At 33.0% G+C, this 27,924-nt stretch overlaps 1 protein-coding gene across 1 annotated transcript in view; it reads right to left on the reverse strand.

Annotated features, from left to right (window-relative positions):
* Positions 1-27,694, reverse strand: part of KIF18A (kinesin family member 18A) — a gene marked incomplete at both ends in the record, with an annotated part of 60,321 nt that extends 32,627 nt beyond the window's left edge. The window contains 11 exons of the mRNA XM_080718055.1: positions 1,454-1,575; positions 7,232-7,396; positions 12,544-12,706; positions 15,267-15,379; positions 15,585-15,659; positions 17,281-17,457; positions 19,589-19,786; positions 23,326-23,436; positions 23,954-24,058; positions 25,486-25,643; positions 27,370-27,694. Coding sequence (XP_080574181.1) covers positions 1,454-1,575; positions 7,232-7,396; positions 12,544-12,706; positions 15,267-15,379; positions 15,585-15,659; positions 17,281-17,457; positions 19,589-19,786; positions 23,326-23,436; positions 23,954-24,058; positions 25,486-25,643; positions 27,370-27,694 — 1,712 coding nt within the window. The remainder of the gene's footprint in view (positions 1-1,453; positions 1,576-7,231; positions 7,397-12,543; positions 12,707-15,266; positions 15,380-15,584; positions 15,660-17,280; positions 17,458-19,588; positions 19,787-23,325; positions 23,437-23,953; positions 24,059-25,485; positions 25,644-27,369) is intronic.
* Positions 27,695-27,924: the final 230 nt, after the last annotated feature.

A 27,924-nucleotide genomic window follows, 5' to 3' on the forward strand; every position in this document is an offset into this window, starting at 1 on the left:
TTCTACCTGTGAGCTATACCCCCAGTCCTATATTTTATTCTTTATTTTTGAAACAGGGTCTCAGTAAGTTGCAGAAGAGCTTTCTAAGTATCTGAGGCTGGCGACGAACCCAGATCCCCCTGTCTCAGCCTCCAAAGTACTGGGACTATAAACTTGCATCACCATGTGTATTTTCATGATGTATTTTCTGAACATTAAAAAATTACAAAACAACAGCCACTCATTCATTTGAGAAATATTAATTAAATATCTATTCTAAGACAAGTATTCTATCAGATACCGATGAAGCAGTAATAAAGAAGATATATGTAATCTTTAGTCTTATCTAGTTCATAGTCTGGCTGAAACATAATTTTTTAAGTTGTGGAGAGCCTCAATAAGTAGCTGAGGCTTGTTGTGAACCTGCGATCTTCCTGTCTCAGCCTCCCAAGTACTGGAATTATAAGCGTCCTCCACTGGCCCAAACTCATGATCTTTCTATTATGTTATACTGCCTCTGTGATGCTTTGGATTATCAGTTTTCTAAGTTAATGCATTAGTTATAATCTCCCCCCCCCACTATTTTAATGTAAAAGTTTATCTTTTACATAAATCTCTGTGTTTGATATAGTAAATATGAAATGGTTAAAATAAATTAATGTTTCTTTGGTGACTTTAACTCTTGTTGGTGGTTTGAAGTGCTAGCAAATAAATATTTTGTGCCTGTTCCAGGCATATACACAGAAAGTATGGGGAGATTAATTTGAGCTTCTATCCACAGAAAATATTTTATGAAGTTTTTATTTACTTTTTCTTGCTTAAAGAATGGCTATACTAATATGACTTCCTTTAACTCAAAATATAGAATATTAATAGCTCTTTGAGAACACAAAGGCACAAATAGATTTTTAGAGGGGCAGAAGGCTTCAGATAAATTACTTATTTTTATATATCAAATTGATGCTTTTGGAGTTGACAGACTTATTCAAGGTGACAAAAAAAGATTAAGCTATACTTTTTCTATTCTATGTTTTAAATATTAAATGACCAAGATATTACTTCCTAAACTCGTAAATACAAGTGTGTCACATAAAAATCCAGACACCTGATAATAACAATTTTAATAACAAGAAATCATTCTGAAATTATAATTAACAACTACCTACTTAACAAGTTCAATTGTTACTGACAGTATCACTAGATTAGTATTTTTGAAACTGCATTGAATATATTAAGTAAAAATTAAGAAAAGTTGAAAATTTATAAAGTGATTAAAAAAATCAATTACCAGGAAAAGAACTAAAGCTTCTATATTCTCTCATTGTTTTCTTACTGCATATTTCTGATGTTGGCAGACATATAAAAATCATATATCAGATCAAACTCAGTTTTGCTGGCAGTAAAAAAAAAATGAACTTCTATGCTTCAGGTCTACATTGTTAAAATTCTAGAATAGGCAAACCTATATACTCACGCCTCAGTCTGCCTGTATTGCTGTTCTTGAAGGCAAGATAGATCCATCATATGTTTAATTTGTGCTTTTAAATCTTTATTCTGGAGGTGTAAATGGTGACAATGAAGATCTTTATTGAGTTCCTAAGATAATCAATAAAATATATATTTTAGATCCTTTTAAAATATTAAAACATCAACTGTAATACAAACTTATTTTATAATGGTATGAATAGTGTGCACTTTTTATATATGATATATGTTTAAGAACATTTTGGAAAATAAACATTCTGGTATATGTAGTCTATAACTTACCAGCTAAATAATGTTTTAAGTCCCCTCAAAAACTGAATACTAGAAATTCAGAAAAAAATTTCTGTGATGATGTCTTCTTGGTGTATCCAACTGGTTCACAAAGTTGTAAATATACATTAATCTGACTGGTACTTGATTAAGTGTCACTTCCTAAGGGAGGCTATGCTATGAAATGTTTTTTAAGATGGACAGCATCAATTTCACTTATTTTATTTAGAGTTTCTCTGTGTTAGATAGACTATGTCAGATTGGTTCAGTGTTTTAGCCACATGTATATTTTCTGGAGTCTCAGGCAATACAATGTCTTTTTTCCCACATCCATTTTTGGTATAAGTTTTATCCTAGGCAAGAGTATGAAAAAGTCTTTTGTAAACTCCCATACATAAGTTTCATCCGTCTAGGATCAGGTGTCCTTTGATCATCCACCTAAAATTATTCATCTTTCCTCAAACCCACTAAACCTTAAACACAAAAGAACCAGCTGAGTGATCTCATAAAGTATAAATGATGATAATCCATTGATATTAACACTATCTTTAATTGGGAAATTGCAGTAAATATAATGAACAGTAAAAATTTTTTTTGACATTTAGAATAGCTGTAGTCAGCACTCTCATATATAGAATTATTCTTGGAAACTTCCTCCAAGGAAAAATTCCCATAATACATTTTAGCTTTTCAATTGTTTACAATCCACAATTGACCATTGATTGTGTAAAAGCTTAGTTGTTTTTCTTTTCTTTTTTCTCCTCCAATATTTCCTGTGTCTGTGGGACTATACAGAGAAACAATGCCATTCTATTGTCTGAGATATATAAAAAATAGGATTTACTTGAGCTACACTCCCGGTCTTAGTTTTTTTAGTCTTTTTATTTTTTGAAACAGGGTCTCACTGAGTTGGAAGGGCCTCGCTAAGTAGCTGAGGCTATCTGCAAACTGTGATACTCTCGTCTCTGCCTCCCACATGCTGGGATTACAAGCTTGAGCCACTATGCCAGGCTTAACAACCGTTTTTATGGAACCAGAGTGATACGCTCAGAGCATTGGCTTGAGTCATGTGACTTGTAAGGACGGGCTTAGCCTTGAAACAAATGCTAACTTAAGTCTAATGTATGGAGTCCAATTTATTTGACTAATATTTAACAGTTATATTAGTCTGTGTCTGTTTCTTTCCAGTTAGAAAATAAAATGATATTAGTTTAAAAATGTTGTGCCAGGCGTGGTGCCGCACGCTTGTAATCCCTGCGCTTGGGAGGCAGAGACAGGAGGATAGCGCTGGTTCGAAGGCAGCCACGCTGGCTTAAGAGACCCTGTTTCCAAATAAAAATATTAAAAAAATAGGTCTGGGAGCGTAGCCCAGAGGTAGAAGGGCTTCCAGGAACCCCAGTACCACAAAAAAGTTTGCTAGATATCTTTACTCCTTAAAAAAATTCTCCCTTATAAATAGCCTTTAATAATTTTGATCCTTTATCTTCTTGAATCACTCTTCTTAGTTAATAATGTTTTTTGGCTAGTTTGGCATCTCAGAAGAACTAAGGTTAAGGTTAAAATTTGAGGTTGTTCTTGCCTTATCACACTAATGACTGAATCTGATTGGAAGAGCACAGCCTATTATAGAAAGTAGATGTAGGCTGGTAATCCCTGAAGCACAGAATATAATGAGAGGTGACATAAACTTGAGAAATAATAGGTACCAGATCATATTAGACTTAATAAATCATAATAAAGAGTTTATACTAGGGAGAATGCACTGAAGACCAATAAGATCAGGGTAATCTTTTAAAATTTAACTTTGCTTATAGGTGAAAGAGTGCACTACAATGACCAGAAGCAGAAAAATCAAATGCAGTAGTCAAGTATTGGGGATGTCTGAATTAGCGAGGCATAGAGAGAAGTCATTATCAACTTATGCCTCAGTCTGAGTACGTAGAAAATAATGGCTTATAACTTGATATTTCAGGTGTGAAAACGTCTATAGAAAAAGAAAGGTAAGATTTGGGTAGTGGGAATGAAACAGTTGTAATTTTGTCTTTTTTCAAGGTATTTATAGTAAAATGCAGAAAAGAACAAAAACTTAAGTGGGTTGGTGGTTCATGCCTGTAATTCCAGTACTTGGGAAGCTGAGACAGGAGAGTTCAAGGACAATGAAAGCAATGTAGAAAAAACTCAGCAACTTAGCAGCTTTTCAGAACAAAAAATAATAGTGAAAATAATTCAAGCAACATTTTATAAACAAAGTAAACAAAATAGAAATAAAATGATAGAAATAATTTATTATTAAGGTATACTAATAAATTTCTACAATTGACTTTTTGGCCTCTTTAAAACTAAGCAAGTTCTCAAGTACTTCTATAGTTGGGGTTGGGCTATAAACATGCTTAATTGTAAAAAAAAAAAGCACAATGTAAATTATGTCATACTCTTGAAAAAGATAACTTTAGTGGTATCATTTTAAAGTAAAAAATATATAAAATTTTTAAGAATGCACGAAAATGGTAAATTTTATGCTATATTTTACCATACTCAAAGTTTTATTTGACTCTTCATGAAAGTCTTTACCCTATATAAGGGCCAATTCATGAGAATATTATAGTCATAAGTAGTAGTAATAAAGAAAACTGAAGAATTTTAAATAGTTATTTTTTACTGAGGTGAAAGTCTAACCAAAATATTTATAATTTTGTGTACTTTAGAAAATCTTGAGAGTAAGATCTCTTTAAATAGAGAGCATCTCCAGATAATCAAATAACATGGGGAATAAATACGGTTAACATTTAATATCTAATACCTATCTCAGAGAATCAGCTCATGTGTACCTAATGAAAAACTCATTTTCTCAGGGTCATCAGCTGTTTTATTTGAAAATGTTTTATCCAGAACTTAGTTTTGGCACTCTCACAGTTACTATGATGGAAGCTGTTGTATTTCAAGATAAGAATATAGTTTTAGATAATTCAGATCTAGCATGGAATTCCAGAAGTTACTTTTTCTAAGCCAGGACAACTATTCCAAGCTATTACAATTCTTTGTCTCTTTATTCTTAATATTTTAAGTTATTACTTCATTATAAGATGGATATATCTTTAAAATGTGATTTATTTTCTAAGACAAATATTTTTAGCATATCAATGGAAGTGCTTCATAAAACTTAAATCAATAAAAATGTATAGTAAATTATATGAATTTGACCAGCCCAATCTTCTACCTGGAGGAAGATATACATGGCTTTAATGAAATTCTCCAAGGCTTCAGGGATTTTATAAAGGTCAGAACCACTATCCTAGAATAGACACTGAAAATGCATTATATAATCCAAACACCTTTGTCGTATGTAGTCTTCCTGTTTATGTTTTGGCTACAGGTATTTACATTATTATTACGTAGAATGATAAATTATTATTTATCAACCATTATTATTTGTTAAATGCCTTTAGCCCTTGAAATACAAAATTTCCATTAAGCTCATAGTGTGTCAAATATATTTACAAAATGCGATATTAAGACATCAATATTAAACAATTTTCCAAAGTCATATAATTAGTGTTTGAGTTGGTATTCAAAGAAACAATAATTATCAGAATTACTAAACACTCAAACTCCAAAGACTCTTCCCAGTATTTACATCCTCTTTGTGGGGGGGGGGGGATATTTTAAAATACTTCATAAATTGACATATTACTGAAAAATATAACTAAAATGTGTTCTATATTTAGTGTCCTAACATAACGAATTCACTGGCTGTTAGGCTATTAACAAGAAACTGAATGACTGAGATGTAGAACAAGTTGTTGGCCAATAATTAAGTGATTGTTTCTATTTGTCTTTGCCTTTCTCATTACAAAACAGGTCATTTGATCCTTACTGTTTTTTTTCAGTACTCCAAACTTCCACTGAGTTTTTCTGCTAATCTCCTATCTGCAGTCCTGTCTAAGCCTTAATTCCAAAAGCATTTGTTCTTTTCTTGTCAATTTAATGGTATTTATTTATTTATTTATTTATTTATTTATTTTTTAGTGATGGTACTGGGGTTCCTGGAAGCCCTTCTACCTCTGGGCTACACTCCCAGACCTATTTTATATTTTTGAAACAGGGTCTCTTACGCCAGCAGGCTGGCTTCGAACCTGCGCAATCCTCCTGTCTCCACCTTCCAAGCGTGGGGATTAGAAGTGCGCGCCACCACGCCCAGCCAATTTAATGGTATTTATAAAACATTTATAACCAATGCTGGCCAATCAGAGAATCCAATCTTCTACTCGTGATGTATTGGGTAATACCTCTGAATATTAAAAAACTCTAGCATTTATTACTAAATACGTTAGTTCACCTCTATTTTCAGTCTGGTGCTCTTCTAAGTTGGGAATGGCAGTGGCACATATATGAAATCCCAGTACTTGGGAGGCAGAGATAAAGGACTGCAGATTTGAAGCTAGCCTGGGCAGTGTAACAAGACAGTGTTTCTAAATTTAAAAAAATTGGTCTGAGGTGAAGCTCAGAGGTAGAATGCCCCTGGGTTCAATCCCCAGAACACAAAAAACACACACACAAAAGCAAATAAACAAAAAAGGAGATATCTAATTTTGTTTAGGATAATAATATATTCAGGAAAAATGTATCTTTCCAGAATCCCTTAGTTATCTTGCCACTAATCCCTTAGTGATAGGTATGTTACATAATCCTTGTCAATGGATAGTCTTTTCAGAATTTCTGGAAAGATCTTTGCTCTTCAGTCACAGACACCCCGCCCCCCACCTACCACACACACAAATTCTGTTCTCTTCGCTGGTGTAGGTGTGAACTTGAGACTAGAGATGAAATAGTAATATTATAATCATGAGATGAAAAGCAAAGTGATGACAGTGATGACATAATGGAACCGCACACTTTCAGGACATAGTGCTAAGGGAGCAAAATATTGACTAAACTGGTAAAAATACAAAACGCCAGGTTACTAATATTATGGTAGTAAAGCCATAATTCATCACTACACTTTAAAAATAAAACCTTTTGGCATTCTAATGTAGAATATCTTTAGCTACACACACAAACACACACACACACACACACACACACACACACACACACACCCCTTCAAATCACTCTTTAGCCATAATACAATTAATAATAACCTCCTTTAAAATTATTTTTGTACAAAATACACTTAAAACAAATGACCTACATGATGAATTCTCAAATAGTTAAAACAGAATCACTTTATTCTAACTTTAGAGCTACCTCATAAAAAGATGTAAATGCTTAAGAATAATAACATTTAAAAGTAACTTTAACATTTAAAAGTAACTTTACTGTTCTGAAATTATAGAGAGGGCAAAACAGAGAGTGAGCAGAAGATATATTCAGTTTAAAACAGTAAAATGAATCAACTACATCTCAGAAAAATGGGATAATAGTTGTCTTATGAAAGATTTATTCAACAAGAAAGATAATGTTTTACAAGTTAAATCTGAATATACAAACATATCCGTACCTTTGGAATATGACCATTTTGACCTAAGAGTCCCATTTCATTTTCTACACGATGAAGCCACTTAGTATTTTCATCAAATTGCTTCAACTCCTCCTCTCTCTTTTTCTCCAGGTAACAGCGACGAGTTTTCAGCATTGCTATTCTATGATCTCGTTTGCAAGTGGCCTGAAACACAACACACGTAATAATCCACCTAATTTTTATGATATTTGATATATGTTACCAAAGTAGCATATTTTCCTATAAATGTTAGTGTAGGTCATTAAATTAAGCTATGATTTTGTATTTAAAATTATTTCTCTTTCAAATGTCACAATACTACTGCTTGGAGGAAAATGGAAAATTGAGTTGTGAGTCATTTTTTATAAAATTACATGTTGAGAGTTTATGGCTTTAAGAAATATAATGGACAAATCAAATACTGTAACGTTTTTTGTGTGTGCTAAAATACAATCCCTTCAGTATGATGTATTTTTAAATTGCATACAAGGTCAAATAAATTCCATGATTTCTTTACATAAAATCAAAGCAGATGCATATCATACTCTTGTCTTTTCTCTGCTTTAAATGATGTGAAGAAATGAACTGTTCTATCACTCTGGTTTTGCTTATAAGACTTGAAATTGGCTGATATAACTGATAGAGAAAAGAGTTCATATCAGACTGTTTATCAGTATCTAATCTTGCGTGATGGTTGGTTCAGGTCCCATAATGAATATTGTGATTATTTTTGGTGTTTAATGTAGATGATTTAAGATCAAAGAAGATCTTTTAGTTTCTTACTCCAAGGGTCTCATACACTATAATAGGAACTGTGGGTCAGAACAGCTTGATCTGTCAGGACTATTTCCCAGCAGATACTGAATTTAGTCATTATCAGATGATAGATATACCCAAAGCAATACATTACCACAGAGTTTAAGAAGCATTTACTTCTTAGGAAGCATGGTAGGAGTGGGGTAAGATAAAAATTAAGCAAAAACTAGATTTGAAACTTGGTCAAAGATCTCACTCTCGCTGGTGATAAACTCATCTAATTTTTACAACAAATATTGTTAAAATTTAGATGCATATGAATGGAGAATATGAGGTTATACAGAACTTAGGGTCAGGTAAATGAGTCTATCATTAAGCCAGACAAATCCTATCCATGTATTTTTCTGGACCTTCCCTTCAAGGGAAATATAACAGTCAAAGAGAAGACTCTACTTCAGGATGGAGTCAAATGATCAAAGAAAAATGGCTAATAGGCATTGACATTCTGCCAAAGGTTCTTGACTCTATTGTAATTTTTTTTGTTAGTTATAATATCTCAAAATCTTTGTCAAGGTAAGAATATTATCAAAAACAAAACAAACAACCTAGACAATAAAAGAACAAAAAAGGGGCATTTGAGAAGATGAGGAAAAAATAAAACAAAATGTAACACCCAAACTGCCAGGAAATAAAAATATGATAAAAGGCTATATATAATGTTATGGTAGAGTATAATGCAGGCTGACAAATATCCCTGCAATACTTATCTAAAGATCAGAGATCTTTTCAGGAGGCTCACAAAGTCAAAACTATTTTCATAACACTAAGTGTCACTAGCCCTTTTCTTATTCATGTATATACTGTATAGGATAATTTTCTAGAGGCTAAATGATATGTTATATCACAACAGAATAACAAAGAAGCAAATATGAGAATATAGCTGACATGAAGATCCAGGCATACGGAGATTTGTAACAATGTAAAAAACGATGCCATACTTCTCACTATCCTTTTAGAAAATTAGCTATTTTTCAAAAAATGTTATTTATATTATGCACTGAGTACATCACATTTGCTGTTTGTTTGTTTAGGTATTGAGTACATCACATTTGCTGTTTGTTTGTTTAGGTATTGAGGGTTTGAACACAGGGGCATTCTGACTCGGAGGTACACCTCCAGGCCTTTTTATTTTGAAAAAGAGTCTTGCTAAGTTGGGGATGGCCTTGAATCTGCAATCCTGCTGCCTTGGCCTCCCATGCACTAGTATTACAGGTGTGCACTACCACATCCAATATATATATATATATATATATTGGTGGTACTGGAGGTGGAACCCAGGGGCTTTCTTCTACGGGCTACACTCCCAGAACTATTTTATGTTTTATTTGGAAACACGGTCTAAGTTGCCGAGAGCCTCACTAAGTAGCTAAGGCTGACTTCAAACCTGTGTGATCCTCTTGTCTCAGCCTCCCAAGTATGGAGATTACAAGCATGTGCCACCATGCCCACCAATACATTTTGTTTTTAAATGAATGAATACATATTTTCTTTGTGAATCTCAGTTTCTACCCCCTCTCCCCCTTTTCTAGGACAGAATTGAACCCAGGGCCTTGCACATGCTTGGCAGTGCTCTACCACTGAGCTGCAATCCTAGCCCTTCTTTTGATTTCTAATAGCAAAACTGGTAGATGGAATTCATCTAAACAAAAGGTCTTTGAAATCCAAAATAATTTTTAAAGGTAGAAAGGGATCCTGAAAGTTGAAGTTTAGAGAAACTACTCTAATAGATAGTGGGATATGTAATTTGACTTTCTTCTATTATTCAGGTGGTGTGAAACTCAGGCAAGTTATCTCAGTGGGTTTTAGTCAGCTCATCTAAAAAAATGTAGGTAGCCATATTAAATGACCTTTATTTTTCTCTAACATTTATAAATATAGGAACTCTGATACCAGAACAAGTAGTGATCTCTAGGTCTTAAGGGAGCAATATTTAATGCCAGAAAGATCCTAACTGAAAAACCCAAAAGTATGTTTTTGCCTTTTTACTATTAAGGTCGGCCAAATGCATCTTTTATGATTCTTTGAACATATTTTCAAACATGCATATTAAATATTGAAATTAAAGCAAAAAGTTTCTCATTTAGGTTTGAAACACAGAAATCTTGAGAACAAACATATATTTCTAAAATTTTAGGTGTTATTGTTACTAATATGGTAGACTCATTCTTTTTTCATTAAAAGTAATTTTGCAGGTTATCTTTTATGTGGTCATAAAACTACTAAGAAGCTCTACTTTAGTAATCATCTCAGTTTACATACTCCAGAACTATTTATAGCTGAATCAGTGTTATGAGATTCTTTCAGCACTTTTGATAATAAACTGCTTTTAGGAGAGGGTCCAAAATATAAAAAATTCTTTGCTTTAGAAAGCAGTTTATAAGATTACAGTTTGATTTCTGTGTAAAAACAAAATAAAACAACTCAGTCTCTAGATGTCTTCCTGTTTCTTAATGGCTTAACTATAATCAATAATGTAAAAGTTTTTATCTATATTGCTTACCTAGTCTTATAAAAAATGGGGACATATACAAACAAGAGTAATATGGAAAAGAAAAATAAAAAAGAAACAAGTCAAATATATTTTGTTACTTGATGTCCTGGTCATTTTAGGCATCCATATTCAAAATTCATTGGCAGAATGAAGACAAAATAAAAAAAAATGTTCCTTATTAGTTTTGAATTAAATAGATCAAGATTATTAACTGAACTGAATAGTACCTTCACTTGTTTAAAAACCGGCACTGATTCTAAGGCCTGATAATACTTCAAAGACTGTCTTTTGATACAAAAAGATTCTAAATTCCTGGCAACCAACGTTTTTATAAAATGTCCCACTATCCTATCTTTTTAATCTGTTGCTAATAATTCCCAATATGGCAAATGTGTTTCATATCATATGGTAAATCCTCTATTCATAGTGGTTAGCTCTGGCTGATATACGATTCAGAAAGATTATGATAGTCCATCAGTGAATTCTACTATGGGTACTGGCAAAAAGTCATTAGTTATCTACTTCTATACATATTGTCCTACAAATATACTCTGCCTATTCTATGTCTATCCTTTACCTACTCATCTTGTCCACATGTGTTAACTCTCTACACATATGGTATGATTCTCAGATCTATATTGTAGTTCCTTGATTTTCTCTTCTGCTGTATCTAACATTAAACAAACAAACAAAAGCACAGGGAAAAAAGCCTAGGCTCTAAAATTACCTTGCTAGAATTTAAGTCATAGTTTAGCTACCTATGAGCTTGTGCGACTTTGAACAAAATAATGCTTAGGTTTCCTCATCTTGATTATGAAAATATTAAATACCTCACAAATTTCCTAAGAATTGAGTTGATGTATGTAAGGTGTTTAACTATTGCCTGACATTGTATCTATAAAGTGAGGTTTTAAGTTTATTTAACAAAAATATAATTTCTGAAAACAAATTCTTTTTGGCCCATTAGAGCTGAGCATCCTTTTCTTGTAGCGTCTTTATCTTTTATTTTCCATTCCTTATTTTATGACTTTATATTTATAGTGTCTATAAAATTTGCATAGTATCTGAAATTTTGGGGATTCTGTCATATTTGCTAAGTCTGTGGATTCTTGATAGTGGTGAAGTGTTTCACCAAATTCTTTATAATACTGGACTGTGAATGCACTAGAGGCCAGGGTTGAGGGTTTATTTCTTTAGGCTGATCTTGTATTTACTTTTTCAGGTTTCCCAGATATATCACTGGTTTTACATCATTTCATATATTAACATTTCAACTTTAGGGGTTTTCTTGACAAAATACATGGTTATTAAAATTCAAACCTCTAAGACTCTTTTCCTTACCCCCTGTCCAGTGCTGGCTGGCAAGAACTTTTTTCCTTCTTTAGAACAACCCCTATTTTCCTCAAGATAAAGGCTATAGATCTCTGAAGTTCCCGGCATTATATGGGAGCTCTTACTTAGAACTCACTCTTTCCCTTGGGTGACTTACCTAAATAGTGGGACACACTGAAGGCAGGGTAGTGGAAACAGTCTATATGTGAGCAAGGGAGATAGCTGAGCTATATTGTATTTTAAACACAATAATTAAAACAGATTTAAAAAAAAAACCCTTCAGTTGGTTTAAATTATAAGCCATTGACTGCATTTGATAAGCTGTTTCTTCTGCCTCACCTGTGGTAATTAAATCTCCTTCAGTTTCCATAAACCCTCAGAAAAGCAATAGCTGCAACTGAGATTGTTTTCTTGGTTTCCTTTTTGTTTCTGAAATCTAGAAATTTAATTATAAAATTGGCCGGGTGTGGTGGCTGGTAGGCCTCTAATCTTGGTACTTGGGAAGATGAGAGGATTTTAGGTTTAAGGGCAGTGAGCAAACACTTAGTGACATATTTTTTCAGTAAAACAAAAGGTAAGATATGGCTGAGGATATAGCTAAGAGGTAGAATGTGCCTGGGTTCAATTCTCAAAATACAAAAGCACACATGTAAGGAAAAAAAATGTTAAGTACCTTTTCTACTTTGTCTTCAGAACACATCATTTCTATTTGTTTATGGCATTGTTGTTGATAGAATGACTTAAGTTCATTTTCTTTAAGTAACATTTCTAATTTCAGATATTCCTGTCTGATTTCTTCTCGATTCTGGAACAAGCAGTTCAGAATTTCGTGAAATCTACCAAAAATAAAACATTATGGAATTTCATTAATTTACTGGTAAATCATACAAGCTTTAAGGAAATGAACGAACGAAGTAACATATACCACTGAACGAAATTTACTCAATGATATGCAGCAAGTGAATTAGAATGTTTTTATTATAAAATGTTTAGAAAGGGGTAATGGTAATAGTTTCATTTCTAAGTTAGGCTCCTCTCTCTCTTCACCAAATGAAATAAAAAATATAGTTATTACAACGCCTAGGTAATAGTTACATAATGTATTTGTCTATGCTTGTATCTACAGGTAATCCAGTTGCTTAGTAAATATAAAACATTTCATGTTTTTGGATCTGTACTATGCTTACTCGCAAGTTTCCATTAGCAAACAGCATTGTGTGTTGTTTTGCTGTTGGCTCAATATGAAGAAGTAAGCAGTAAGAGGCATAATCATATGGTGCCTCCATGGCCCCCTGGGGAAAGTGAGAGAGATCCAGTTTTTAGCTTCAGAATTTGTTATAGTGAAAACACACCATACGGTTAGGTACCCCCTACAGCCTGGCTTAGAGTCAACTGACACTGCCAGGACCCAAAACATTCAAGTTTACAATGAGGTAAACCTAGAAAAGCCACTAGAGCTTACTTCCTCCAAAGGGCAATATACATCTTAAAAATCAAAGTTTGGGAGACTTCATTCTGATTAACTCCTATGAAAACTCTAAAAGGAACCTGCAATCCTGCACCTTCCAGGGTCAGTGGAACACTGGTCAAATAATATATTAATTTTATAAAAATAAATTTGTGCTTTTAAGTCAGATTAGTTCTGACATACAGTAGCTGTATAAACAGTTACATACTGGCACAAATCTCAAAGAAAACTTAACTGGAAAGTCTTTAAAATAAAATCAAGTATGTTCAAAAATAAATGTTCTTTGGCCAGAATTTTAGGTATATTTGTAAGTGTATGTGGTAAAAATACTGCCAATTTACGTCAGTAGTTTTTAATGAAATTCTACTGGGAATGAATATAAGCCACAATACATTGACTTTCCTGTAGTTTTGTCAAACTGATAAATATTTTATAGGGAATATGTATGGACATTGTGATTTCACTGTATTATATTACATCAATGCTAATGCCAGTAAATGAAATGATAAATTATCTGAGGTTATATCCAATGATAATTTCTTAGTTTTCTGTAACTTTTTACTAAAGGACAAAGTTAGTTATATGTCAGTTTTATATTTTTGTAGTCTAGACATTTTACTTGGTGATATTTACTGAGTATGATAGAAGGAAATTAGTATCAGTGGCTTCCAAAAAGCTCTTTAAAATCAAAAACAGTCCTAAGGGATTGACCACTTGCTAGTCACTTAAAATGTTCAAGTTAACTACAAAACAAAAATTTGTACCAATTTTTAAGGTGGTACACAATGGATTAAACTAACACAATTTTTTTGCACAGTCGCAAGTTTTATAATTATTCATTATGAAAAAAACCAAAAACCATAATATGGCTAATGCAGTAAGGATTAATAGAAAATAAACATATTACAAACCTCCAACATTAACAAAGTTCTTGCATTATATTGTTATAATATAGGTCAACCTTATGTTATATAAAAGACAGGCTCTTGTCAGTGATAAAACTAACTGTTGTAATAATTTCTTATGTTTGCAAAGTAAAATAGTACGGAAATACAAGGATTAGATTTAAAAGATGTGTTATTTCTTGTTCATATCTGTGAGGAAACAATAATTCCCTTAACAATACTTAAAATTATTATAGAGATTAGATGAAATTAATATGTATCTAAAAATCATCAAAGTCCACAAAGCCATTTATAAAAATAAACTGGGAGTAGTAAAGAAAGAAAAAAACATTTAATAATATAATGCTCAAAAAATTTTTTTCCTTAAGCAATTATGATAATTTTCCAAGTTGACCCACTGGGATCCTAGATCAAGAAATGTAAATCTTGGAGTAGCTCAATGAAGACAATGGGTCAATTTTGAAAATAAACACATCTCTATCAATTTATATCATTTAGAAATACCATTCAAATAGTTAATAATTTAAACTTAATAAGTGGATTAATAGTTACATAGAATCAGTAAAAGAAAGGAGAACAGGTAGATTTGCAGACCAATAACAGAAATAATGATAAAGCCAGGAGAATAAAAAAAAGCACCACAGAAAATATACAAGCTTCACAGATGACACAATTAGCTTCATCTCCTACATATTAAATTCTGGTTTTCTCATTATCTATAAAATCAACACCAAAAATATCTGATGTATAAAGTATACAATATAATGAATAATCAGTGTTTTTTTTTTAAGTCAGTTGAGTGTGTGTATGTGTTTGTATATCTGACTAAATATTAAAACAAAAAATTTCACAAAAATGAGATTGTGTGTGTGTGTGTTACTAGGGATGGAACCCAGGGGTATTCTACTTCCAAGCTATACCCCCAGCCCTACTTTTTAGTCTTTTTATTTTTGAAACAGGGTCTCACTAAGTTGCAAAGGGCCTAAGTAGCTGAGGAAAATGAGATTTCAATGTTATTTTTACCTTTCAATTTCTTTTTCTTGAGAGTTTGAAATCATTAACTTTGCTTTGTCATTTTTATCAGAAAACACTTTCTGTTCTTCATAAACCTTAAGTTTTTCTTTCAACATTAAAATCTAGTAGAGAGAAAATAGTTAAAATCTAAAACAAGTTATTTGTCCTCATTATGCATGACCACAACAAAATATTATTTGTGGAAAATAAGGGAATAAGCCAGATTTCAACTTAGTAGGAAGTGAAATAACGTTTCTGACAATTAGAAGAATCCTATAAATGAGAAACATAGGGAGATTAGCATAATAGTATAAACAGTAGACATACCTCTGCCTTCTGCTCATTACATATCTTTACATATTGAGATATATGATTGTTGAGATTAAGAACATTACTCTTCAACTGTTAAAACATAGAAAATATGATTATGTATGCAGAGATAATAATCACATGGTTACATACATAAAAGGCATTATATCTCATTAATTCAGAAATATCAATTCTAATTTTATGACAATTATGATTATGTAACAATCAATGATTAATTATGTTCATGTTTAAAAACTGTGCCAAGAGTATATGTTGAACATATTAATAATATACATAAAATTGCCTCATGAGAAAAGACTTTTAAGCATGCATTCAACATGTAAAAATTGCCTCTTTTACCTCTAACTTTTAAAAAGTTCAGAGATAATTTTATGTTCAATCTATTAATCAGTTCAACTAGTTTTTACTAAGTTTTTATTTATATTTTATCCTTCAATTACTGTAAGCCCTTTGGTATATAGAAACAGTAGAGAGAATATTAGGTATATTAAGTTCAAATATTTGATTTTAATGCTCCATTTCTCACTTAAACAACTGAGGATTAGTTTACACAACTATCAAGTGAATCTAGAAATGCCTTTCGCAATGGGTTAGAATAGGATTACATGAAGAATGCATGTGAAAAGGCCTTGTATGCCAGGTGTGGTTGTGCATGCCTGTAATCCCAGGTCAAGACAGGAAGCACACAGATGTGAGGACAGCCTCAACAACTTACTTAGACCCGGTTTCAAACTAAAAAATAAAACAGGGATGGTGGCATAGTTCAGTGGTAGAACCATGCCCTGGATTCAAAAATCAGTACAAAAGAATAAATAAATAAACCCTTGTATATTCATATGTATGAACTTTTATAAATAATACATAAAAATATAAACATTTAAGATGACAACAAATGGCTCATCTTCAGAAAAATAAAGGGAGCAGTCATCACATCAATTTGACTCTTACAGCTTTTGTGTGTGGTGCTGGGAACGGAAACCAGGGGCTTTCTACCTCCTGGCTATACTCCCAGACCTATTAGATAAGCCTCACTAAGTAGCTGAGGCTGGCTTCGAACCTGTGCAATGCTTTTGTCTCAGCCTCCCAAGCACTGGGATTACAAGTGTGCAGCACTACTCTCAGCCTCCTAGGGCTTTTTAAACCTGAGATCCTATCATTTTAAATATACTTTGGTTTTGACTTGCTTTATTTTTTTTAAATTAATCCAAACCTGTGGCAAAAAATATCTGACCTAGCCAAATCATCACTATATTTCTTGACCTACAAAGAAATTGGCAAATCAATACATGAACTAAGGCAGATATTATAGCTGTTTTATAGATGAAGTAACTAAGCCGTGAAGAAATTAACTAAATGTCCAAGGTTTTCAGGTAGAAAGCATTGATGCTCAGCTAAAGAACAGCATTATCTTTATTGGCAACAAATGTGATAAAGCCCATCATGAAAAAGGTTGGGAAGAGAGGCACTGAAGCACCTAAGGACCTGGAAGATTGAATAATAATATCCATAATATACACTATAAGGATGGTTAAAGTTTTAACTTCATGTTCAATTAACAAGATAGGTAAAAAGATTTTTACCTCTCAGTTGCCTAATATCCTAATAAGCACAGCCCAATGAATACTTTTATTAGAATTACAAAAATACCATGCACTCAGTGCCCTCACAAGAAAAGCAAAGTAAACATACTTACAGAAGATTTAATATCCTTTGCACGGTTAGCATACTTAAGAGTGTTATATGTGTCATCGTAGAATAAAGAGGAAGGACTAACAGCAGCTATCATTATAGTTTGACAGTTCCCTCCAAGAGAATCCTTTAACAAGCGAGTAAGCTTACTATTTCTGTAAGGAACATGCTGATTCTTTTTCTGAAAGAACAAAAAAAGAATTCTTATGCCATTTTCCACATTTAAATGCAAACTCACTACTACTTCACTATAACTAAGCCCTGCCTGACTTTGCCCAGACTAATGATATAATTGGTAATTGAAATGATAATGAAGCTTATAGGACTATTCAGTAAATATATAAAACAAAAATCCTACTTAACATTATATATATATAAATTTCATGAAGTATGAACCTTAGTTCACAACAAAAAATCTATTGACACTGGTTCATTATTTGTGTTGTATCAATGCAAAAAGTTATCAATAGGACTAGGTGAGGTGGGGCACCGGTAATCCCAGCTATTCAGGAGGCTATAACATTAGGGTTGTAATTCAGAGCCTAGGCCTGGTTAGCAAAGGGAGAAGTTGTCTTGCTGTTTAAAAACAAACAAAAAAATAGCTCACAATAGGGGAAAACAAGTATAGGGTATTATTGAACAAAATTTGTGTATAACCTTAGCAAATTTTATGCAAATCCAAACTATTTGAAAATAAAATGTCTATTTGATAATATTTAAATTTTTACGCCAGGCGTGGTGGCGCACGCTTGTAATCCCTGTGCTTAGGAGGTGGAGACAGGAGGACTGCTCAGGTTCAAAGCCAGTCTCACTGGCTTGAGACCCTGTTTCCAAATAAAAAAAATATAAAATATTTTTGTGGTACTGGAGAGTGAACCCAGGGGCATTCTGCTTCTAAGCTCTATACCCACCTGTATTTAACTTTTTATTTTGAAACAGGGCCTCACCAAATTTCACTAAGTTGGGGTGACTCTACTGGGATTACAGGCATGCACCACCATGACTAGCTCTTCTATTTTTTTTTTTTTTTCCATGGTACTAGGAATGGAGCCCGGGGGAATTCTAGCTCTAAGATATACCTCCAGCTTCATTTTATTCTTTTATTTATGAAACAGGGTCTTTCAACTTTTTTTTTTTTTTTTTTTGGTGCATTGTAGTCATACATCTCAATGAGGTACAAAATGGTAGAGGCATACATGCACACATCACTCATTTAGCCCTTCTTCAATTCCCTCCTATATAGAAACACACTGATTAAAATGATAAGCTAAAAGCAACCTATGTTAGTCCAATGTGTATTTTTCATATGAGAAAAAAAATTAAATTGAAGCAGAGTCAAGTGACTTTCCTGAGGCTAAAAAGCTGATAATTCGCAGTCCTAATTGCAGAGAGTGTCCCTAAGTTGCTGAGGCTGGCCACAAACCAGTGATTCTCCTATTTCATCCCCCAAAGTACTGAGATTACAAGCGTGTGCCACTTTGCTTGGCTCTATTCTGATTTTATACAAATTTTAGATCTTTCAACTACTAGTAATAATGTTTTTCACCACAATAGTCTTTTCCAAAAAGTATGAAATGCATATTGCCGATGCACTAAACATAAGACTCATAAATGACTCAAATCAAGTATTAGTAGTACACGTGGCAAATATCCTGTACTATGAATTGCTTCACTTTACAAAATCCAACTTTATATCATGCTGTCTGCTTACATGTTTGAGATTTTAATTTCAAATATAAAAGACTTATTGCTGCTGGGTGTGGTGGTGCACGTTTCTAATCCCCTTGCTTGGGAGGCGGAGACAGGAGGATCACGCAGGTTTGAAGCCAGCCATGATATCCTTTACTTTTTATTTTTTTAGTAGTGGAGATTGATCGCAGGGTCACTGTACCTCTGAACCTCACCCTAGTTCTATTTTATTTTCTATTTTGAAACAGTATCTTGCTAAGTTGCTGAAGGTCTTGCTAAATTGTCAAGATTGGCCTAAAATCTTTGATTCTCTTGTCACAGTCTCCCAAGTACTGGGATTATAAGTGAACACTATCACATCTAGCTTATTCTTTACTATTTACTAAAGTAATTCTGATTTATAATATTAGAAATTATAAATAATGCAGTATCACAACAAAACCTACAAAAACTTCAGTATTGATAGTTCAGGTATTCTGAGTGTATGATGTTTCTAAAAAATATCGATACATTCTGGAAATTTGATTTGTAAGAGAACTTTAAAATAAAGTTATAGTAAATAGTATCTTTCAAGAAGTCACATTTCAATATTTCAAAATACTTAACAAACATATAGTACATACCTTTGTATCTGCTAAGGCATTGATGACATTCCCCAGAGCTAAAAGTGATTTATTAATATTTGTGCCTTCTACAAAGCGGGTCCCTTTAGTACTGGTAGCACTGGCACGCTCAGACCCTGCCAGGTCAATGAGTGACATTTTAGCAATTCGAACATTTTGATTGATGCTTGCAGTTTTATCTTGTTGTCGTAAATAAATCTTGAATTATAAAATAGGAGACAATGGGGATAAAATTTAATGAAATTAACTGGAAAGCACATTTTATTTTTTATTTTTTATTTTTGGTGGTACTGGGGTTCCTGGAAGCCCTTCTACCTCCGGGCTACACTCCCAGACCTATTTTAACATTTTTTTTAAATTTGGAAACAGGGTCTCCTAAACCAGCGCGTGCCACTGGCTTCGAACCTGCGCGATCCTGTCTCTGCCTCCCAAGCGCGGGGATTACAAGCGTGCGCCACCACGCCCAGCTCACATTTTATTTTTAAAAGAGCAATAAACTAAAACTGTTGCTATTTAAAAAAATCAACCGAGCTGGGTGTGGTGGGGCACACTTGTAATCCCAGTGCTTGGGAGGCTAAGACAGGAGGATCACACAGGTTTGAAGCCAGCCTTAGCTATTTAGTGAGGCTCTCAGCAACTTAGTGAGACCCTGTTTCTAAATAAAATATAAAATAGGTCTGGAATTATAGCCCAAAGGTAGAAACCCCCTGGGTTCCACCCCCAGTACCACCAAAAAACAAAACAAAACAAAACAAAAAAGAAAAGAAAAACCTAAAGCAAAATCTGATATTAAGAGTACTGGAAACAATTTTTAAAGTTGAGAATATATGAAAAAGACTTAGAGGTCTATGGGACACTTTGTATCATTTTTCTGTGTTTGTGTGTGGAAGGCAAGTAAGAACCTAAGTATCCCATCAAGGTCAGTACACATGCTAGGTGTGAGTTCTACCAGGGAACCACATCCCTATCCGTAATTTATTTTTTTTCCTTTTTATTTTCAGTACTGGGGATTGAATTGAGGGACATTCTACCTCCAAGCTATACACCAAGCCCTATTTTACTCTTTTATTTTGAAATAGGGTCTCACTAAGTTGCAGAGGGCCTCAGTAAGTAGCGGAGGCTGGCTATTAACTTGAGATCCTCCTGTCACAGCCTCTGAAGTACTGGGATTACAAACATGTGCCACTACTCCAAGCTCCTATCCTCAATTTCTTAAGGACCCCAAAGACTCATGTATTTAAGGCTTGTTCCTCAGCTTGGTGCTATTGGAAGGTGGTGAAAAACTTTATGGTGGGGCTTAACCAGGGCTCTGTGGTACAAGCCAGTAGTCCCAGCCACTCTGGAGGCTAAGGCAGGTGGATCCCTTAAGGCCAAGAGTTTTAAACCAGCCTGTAAAACATAACAAGATTTGATCTCTCCTTCTCACATGCAATTGAATAAAGAGGTAGAGCAGAGTGGGAGATCTTCTGGTCACTGTATGTGGTTAAAGAAGAAAGTAAGATTCCAGCACCTTCCTTATCCTTTTTATACTCCCATATAGGCATGAGGTGAAAGATTTAGTTCCCCTCCCATAAGGTACTGCTTCATCATAGGCCCCAAACATGTGGTCAACTGACTACAAACTGAAATCTCCACAACTGTGAGCCAAAATAAATCTTTTCACTTATAAGTTGAGCATCTTAAGTATTTGCAAAGGAAAGCTGACACTTGACCTGTTAGAAGTCAAAACAATTGCCAGTTGCGTTGATACCCCTTTAATGAAAACATAAAATTATTTGAGGTGATTATGAGGGAAACAGGTACTACAGAAATAATGTTTCTAAGAGAAAACAGTGGTCAGAATGCTTTGCATGTCTCTAGGATTGTTCCAAATGAAAGCTGAATTTGAATGTTGTCCAAAAGTAAAGGATAAACTTACTCTAACAGAGAAAATTATTCTAAGTTCTTATAATTAAAAATAGTATATATAAAAAAGCTAGTAATATTTCAGCTGCCTAATAATGTATAAATTATTCAACTATTTAACTGTTTTGTAGCAGTTTAACTGAAATAAAATAGGTGGTAAAGGAGATAAAGAAGGTAAGCTATTGCATTATAAAAATTTTTATTAATTTTCTAATAAAGCAAGGTCTAAGAAAATTCAGGGTTAACTGTCAGATAATCATTTCTCTCAAGGACTACTGATAACAGAAAAGATCAATGAAATTTGGTTACTGGAGACTATCAGAAGAGCTTCATTGATTTACATACAAATTCTTTCAACTGTTCCAATCTCTTTCTTACAAAATGAATTTGAAAGCATATTAAAGTATGAAGCTGTATATAATCACTTGTATATAAGGACTGCAAGTAATAATAGTTACTAACCTATGCTCTTTCTAGACTTGTATTCCTAGTAAGTACTGTATTAACTGAGTTCTTTCTTAAGGCAGGCAGGCAGTTACTTACATGATCCTCATGGTAAAATCTTTTAAAAAAGTAAATTAGTACACTCTCTATTGACTTTATAAATCAAGAAAATCTAATTCAGAATATAGGTTATATATATGAAAAAATAAATATTTTCACCAACTTGAACAATAAAAACTTCTATAACTACCACCTGAGCATCTTAGATCAATAAAAGACAGACTATTAGGGAGATACATTCATATCCATGTTAACAGAAGTACAATTCATAATAGCTAACCTAGGTGTCATTCAACAGACGAATAGAATAACAAAAATGCGTTATATACACACAATAATTTGATTGAACAATATAGAATATTTTGTCATTTGCAAGGAAATAGATGGAACTAGAGAATTTTATGCTATGTGGGGTCAGCCAGTCTCAGGAAGTCAAGCTAGAAAGAAAATAGAAAACATGAGAAACTTCAGATAAAATGAGAGGAGAATAGTGGTACAGGATATAAAGGAAAAACGAGGAACGAAAAAGGCAACAGTTCAAATAATGCTGTGATAATATAAGAAGGTATTGCTATCAACCTCACTAATACATATAGGAGGAAAGAAGGGGGAGCAGGGAGGGGAGGGAGAAGAAAATAAACCCAGTGTTGTGTGCATGTATATTTCTATCACTTTGTTTTTTTTCACTATTTAATTTTATTTATATGTGGAACATATTAAAAATGGTATATGTTTAGACTGTGCTTGGGCCCCCTATCCCCCTTCCCTCCTCCCAACAATGAGTGTCCAGATTAACCATGCTACATTCATACTTTTACACATATTTGGATATAGCTTCTCCATTAATCAACCTTAGCCTTCTTCTCCTATCCTTCCATTCTAGCTTTACTGAGATTTCCCTTCCATTATCCGAAGTCCCCCTGGTATCCCCAGTACTCCCTAGTTTGGGCATATTAGAGAAAACATATGCCCTTTCTCTTTCTGTGCTTGGCTGATCTCACTTTACATAATATTCTCCAGATCTATGCATCTTCTTGCGAATTTCTATCATTTCTATTACCTTGAATCTCACTACAATGTATAGTTACAATGCACTAATAAAAGTTAAAAAAAATCTTGCATCTATATCCTTATAAAACATGCCACAAAGTGAAATCTATGTTTTGATTTACGCTATCTCAATTCTAAATATTCTCAAAAACTGTAAAGCACTGAGAAGTAAAGAAATTCAAAGATGGAGCACTGTTTTTCTCACATATGAAAATTATCTACAAATTCTGTATCATTTATAATTCCAATTTAAGGCTTATGCTCTAGTGGCTTATTACCTGGAAAACAGCATGAGATCGAGAAGATGCAGCATTCATATCAGTGGGATGCTGTGTCCTGTTTTTGTTTCCATTATCTAATAACTGTAGAATTTCTTGTGATGATTTGGGCTAGAGCAGTTTATGTAGAAAATATATTAATTAAAAATCATCTATATATTAACAGAAATAAAAAATGAAATATGGTTGACAGTGTAGCTCAGAGGCAGAATGCTACAAGGTTCAATCTCAACACCACAAAAATAAACAAATAATATCCCCAAAAATGTTCTCTAAAATTCAATATTATTGTATCATGTGCTTAGTACTCGGTATCATCTGAGGAATAAAAAGATAAAATGTGGTCTGTGAGGAGATACAAATATAAATGCGTTCAACAAAATAAAATATAATAGTAAGTATTCAAACAAAATTTTGATAAAAATCAATTATTCCAAAAGACATTTTAATTATTACATTGAATATACACACTAGTCAATTATTTCAAGAGTCCTAATTATTTTGATTCTGTTTGTAACTAGTTGGTTTCTTTCTCAAACACGATGGGCAATAGGTAAAGGGCCAGTAGAAAAGGTTAAATAGCCACACTTACTATTCTAACAGAACTAATAGGCATTTGTAAACATACCTGGTGTAATGTAAGACCCTGAACAACTACTCCTTTTTGGGCATCTTCCCGGACAGCAAGAGGCCCTGAATTTACTAAGAGGTCACGAATCTGTTCATTGTATACCTTAAAAAGTAATAATAAGAAAGTCTTTAATATTGATTTTAAATAAGTGATTATACCATACATATTGCTGATTTAAGGTTATTAGAATTTTAAATATATGCAGCAGCATACTTTTTTCTCTTATCTCATGTTGTCATACGTTTTCTATCATTCTAGAAATGTATGACATTTGTATGTCAATGTATGACTTTGTACTTTGACCATCTAGGTCATTATATCTTTACCTCAAAATTCCTGATTTGATAACTACAATAAAAGAGAAATTAGTTCACTTAATTGTCTTCTACTTCCTGAAAATATGTACATTTCAGAAAATAAATTTCAGAAAATAAAACCCATAATTAAGGATGGACGACATTTGTCTCATTAAGTCCCTTAATTACATTAATGTACAATTATTAAGGGAATTCTTTCCTTATGTCATTTAATGAGAATTATAAGGCCCTAAGCAATATGTCCATGGTAACAAGGTAACAGCCTACAAGATTACTAATTAAAAAATGTAAAATACACCGGGTGTGGTGGTGTACGCTTGTAATCCCCGCACTTGGGAGGCGGAAACAGGATCCCACAGGTTCGAAGCCAGCCTTGCTGGCTTAAGAGACCCTGCTTCCAAATAAAAATATAAAATAGGTCTGGGAGTGTAGCCCAGAGATAGAAGGGTTCCATCCCCAATAACACCAAAAGCAAAACAAAACAAAAAGTAAAATACTATTTTTAAAGAAAACTTGCAGATATCAGCATAATGAAATTAATCCAAGTTAACACTGCCAGTAATGGTACCAGCTAACCACCTAAGCATGTTGATAGGAAGCAGTAAGAACTCAACATCACTTCTGTGATGCTTCTTTGAGTGCATAACCTGAATCTAATTGTGACAAGCTTAACTTGAAAATTTTATACGGCAGTGCCATAAAGAAACACGCACAAAACTGCACATTAAAAAAAGACTAAAACAATGACAAGTGAATGCCATTCATGAGCTTAGATTTTTTTCAAGGAAAATAATAATTAGCAAAATCTGATTAAGGTCTATAGATTAAATATCACTGTTAATTTCCTATTTGCCAACTATGCAGTGTTTAAGAAAATTTTTGGTATTTATAACAAGCATGCAACAACTTAAACAGTTCTGAAAAAATAAATGCGTGTATAAATACAGAAAAAGAAAACAAATGTGGTAAAAGGTTAACATATGGGAGATCTTGGTGAAGGGTATCCGGAAGCTCTTTGTACTACTTTTGGAACTTCTCCATTAGTCTAAAATTATGCTGAGAAAGAAAACAGGAAGATGCATAAAATATTTGAGATCAGAAATTTTGATGGTTTTACATATTCATTAGAAAACCATATAATAAAATCTTATAAATGACACATATGTTTCTCAAAGATAGTGATTAATCTAAAGAATGTTATTGTCAACTTACCTCCAGGTAAGAAACTGCAGTACTACACACTTTCTCTTCTTTAATTTCATCCATGGATTTATAAAGGTCTAACATTGTTAGGTACATTACTCCAGGTTCAGCAGCTGATCCTAGCATTGTGTGGGTCTTCCCAGATCCAGTGGCACCATATGCAAGTACTAGATTTTTATAAAAACGTACCAAAGTTCTTTGTTATGGCACATATCATTATTATAACCACCGCTTAGTGGATATTTCCATATGGTTATCCTGAACTATAAAACCAACAGATACTAATTTTTTCTGCTTAATAATGTCATTTTTCTGTGTCTTTCCTGATTGTCAAAGACAGGGATATCTACTTCTTTCATACCCTCAGTGTATGCCTCATATACACATCTTCTTAACATTTATCACACTGTATTTCTTTATTTCTTTTTTTTTTGGTGGTACTGGGGATGGAACCCTTCTACCTCCGGGCTATACTCCGAGACCTATTTTATATTTTATTTGGAAACAGGGTCTCTTAAGCCAGCTGAGGCTGGCTTCAAACTTGTGTGATCCTCCTGTCTCCGCCTCCCAAGTGCAGGGATTACAAGTGTGCGCCACCACACCCTGCTATCACACTGTATTTCTAATTGTGAACCCCCACAAAGGAAGAGAATATGTATCCTTAGCTCTTAGTAAATCAGTTGATATAAAGCAGATACACAAGTTTCTTGAATGAATTCCAGATAAGAGCAAGCCCATTTATAAAATTTGTTTTTAAAACCTTGTTTTAGGAAAATTACTTTGTTTCCAAGATATTATCCAGTACAACATAAAAGTCATATATTTTCTCAAATGTATAAAAAATTTTATTCTTTGATACAAATGGCACTCAATACAATATTCAGTTAAAGCATTAAGTTCTCATTTATTACTAAGTAATATGATACCTTTTAGGATGAATTAAACCGATGTTTTACTTTGTGCTATTTTATGTAAACTGGCATGTCAAGAAATCTTAAGGCAGCTGGGTAAAAATATAAAGTAAATTAAAAAAGAAACCAAAGATTCACTATTACTTTCGTACAGTTTTTTTTTAAAATAAAAAAAAGAAAAAAAAATTAAAGATATTTAGAAACAATATGAAGTTTCATGACTAAGGTAAAGAATATCTGCTTAAAAAAGAAAATCAAAGCCATTTTTCATGTAAAGGGTAATTCTTTTGTCATAAAACTGAACCAACTAGTCATAGTGAAACATGTTACAGTTGTTGAGTGACTTGGGGAAAATGTCATAAAATTGGTAATTATAAAAATAAGATATTAGTAACAATTTTCAGTTACTTTAGCTATTGAATAAATTGGCTATTTTGCATTTCTTTGAGAAGTTGATATGGCCTCTCTAAAGCACAGTAAATGCTTCTTGGAATAACAATGAATGTATGCTAAAAGAGCAAAAGATACTAAATTATGAAGCCTTAGCATTTCTTTTTCAAAGTATTGTAAAGAAAAATGGTGCTTCAATGAAACTGCTAAGTGTTCAGAAATAATCTGACTCTCATGCTCCAGAGATATAGCTGTATAGGTAGCAATGAGACTATTTGTGAATACAAAATGTGAGAAATCTGATATCACCGAGAAAAGGATGTGGCATAACACAGGAAGCAGAAAGGACTGTCCATAAGGCCCATATCAAAGACCTGGGGAAAAAGTTTATTGATGATTGTGTAAGTTATATGTGGTGAATAATTTTCAAAGAAAATCTACACTTAAAGGCAGCTTATTGGGCTTCTTATGAATTTTTATCGTATAACTTCATTAAATTTAATTATATTTAGAAAAAAGGCAAAGTACATTGTACTCTCAATGTAAAACTAAAATAAGATAGAAATATTAAATATGAAACTGAAACAATTACCTGTGCAGTTATATCCATTCAAAAAACTGTGAAGAATTGGCTTGGTAGTGTGCTGAAAAACTTCCAACTGAGTTGAAGTTTCATCTAAAACAGCATCAAATACAAATTTAAGATCTTTATTTTGTCTCTTTGTAATATCAATATTTGCAGATTTCTTTTTGTGGAAAAAACTGACTTCTTCTTGTTTGGGATCAAAGACTAGTATATGTTTATCCACAACATGAACTACTTTACGGCATCCAACTGTCTTTTCTTTTGTGTTTTCAGGGCGTACACGAACAACAACTTTCATGTGGTGACATAGTTCTTCTTCAGTGACAGACATTGTTGGTTATCTTGATTCCTGTTTATATGAATGCTTGATATTTCTGTGAAATTTAAAAAGGAAGTAAACTTTTAAGTTATATTTGTAACTGGTATGCACTATTCATTCAACAAAATATTAATCCTGTTCCACTCACATGGAAAATATTAGGAGGGGAATAGATGTATATGTATAGACACACACATTTAAATACACAAAAACAAAAAGCATGATAAAAAAACCCCCGAGTT

The sequence above is a fragment of the Muscardinus avellanarius genome, assembly GCF_963383645.1.
Source record: "Muscardinus avellanarius genome assembly, chromosome: 1".
Lineage (NCBI taxonomy): Eukaryota > Metazoa > Chordata > Mammalia > Rodentia > Gliridae > Muscardinus > Muscardinus avellanarius.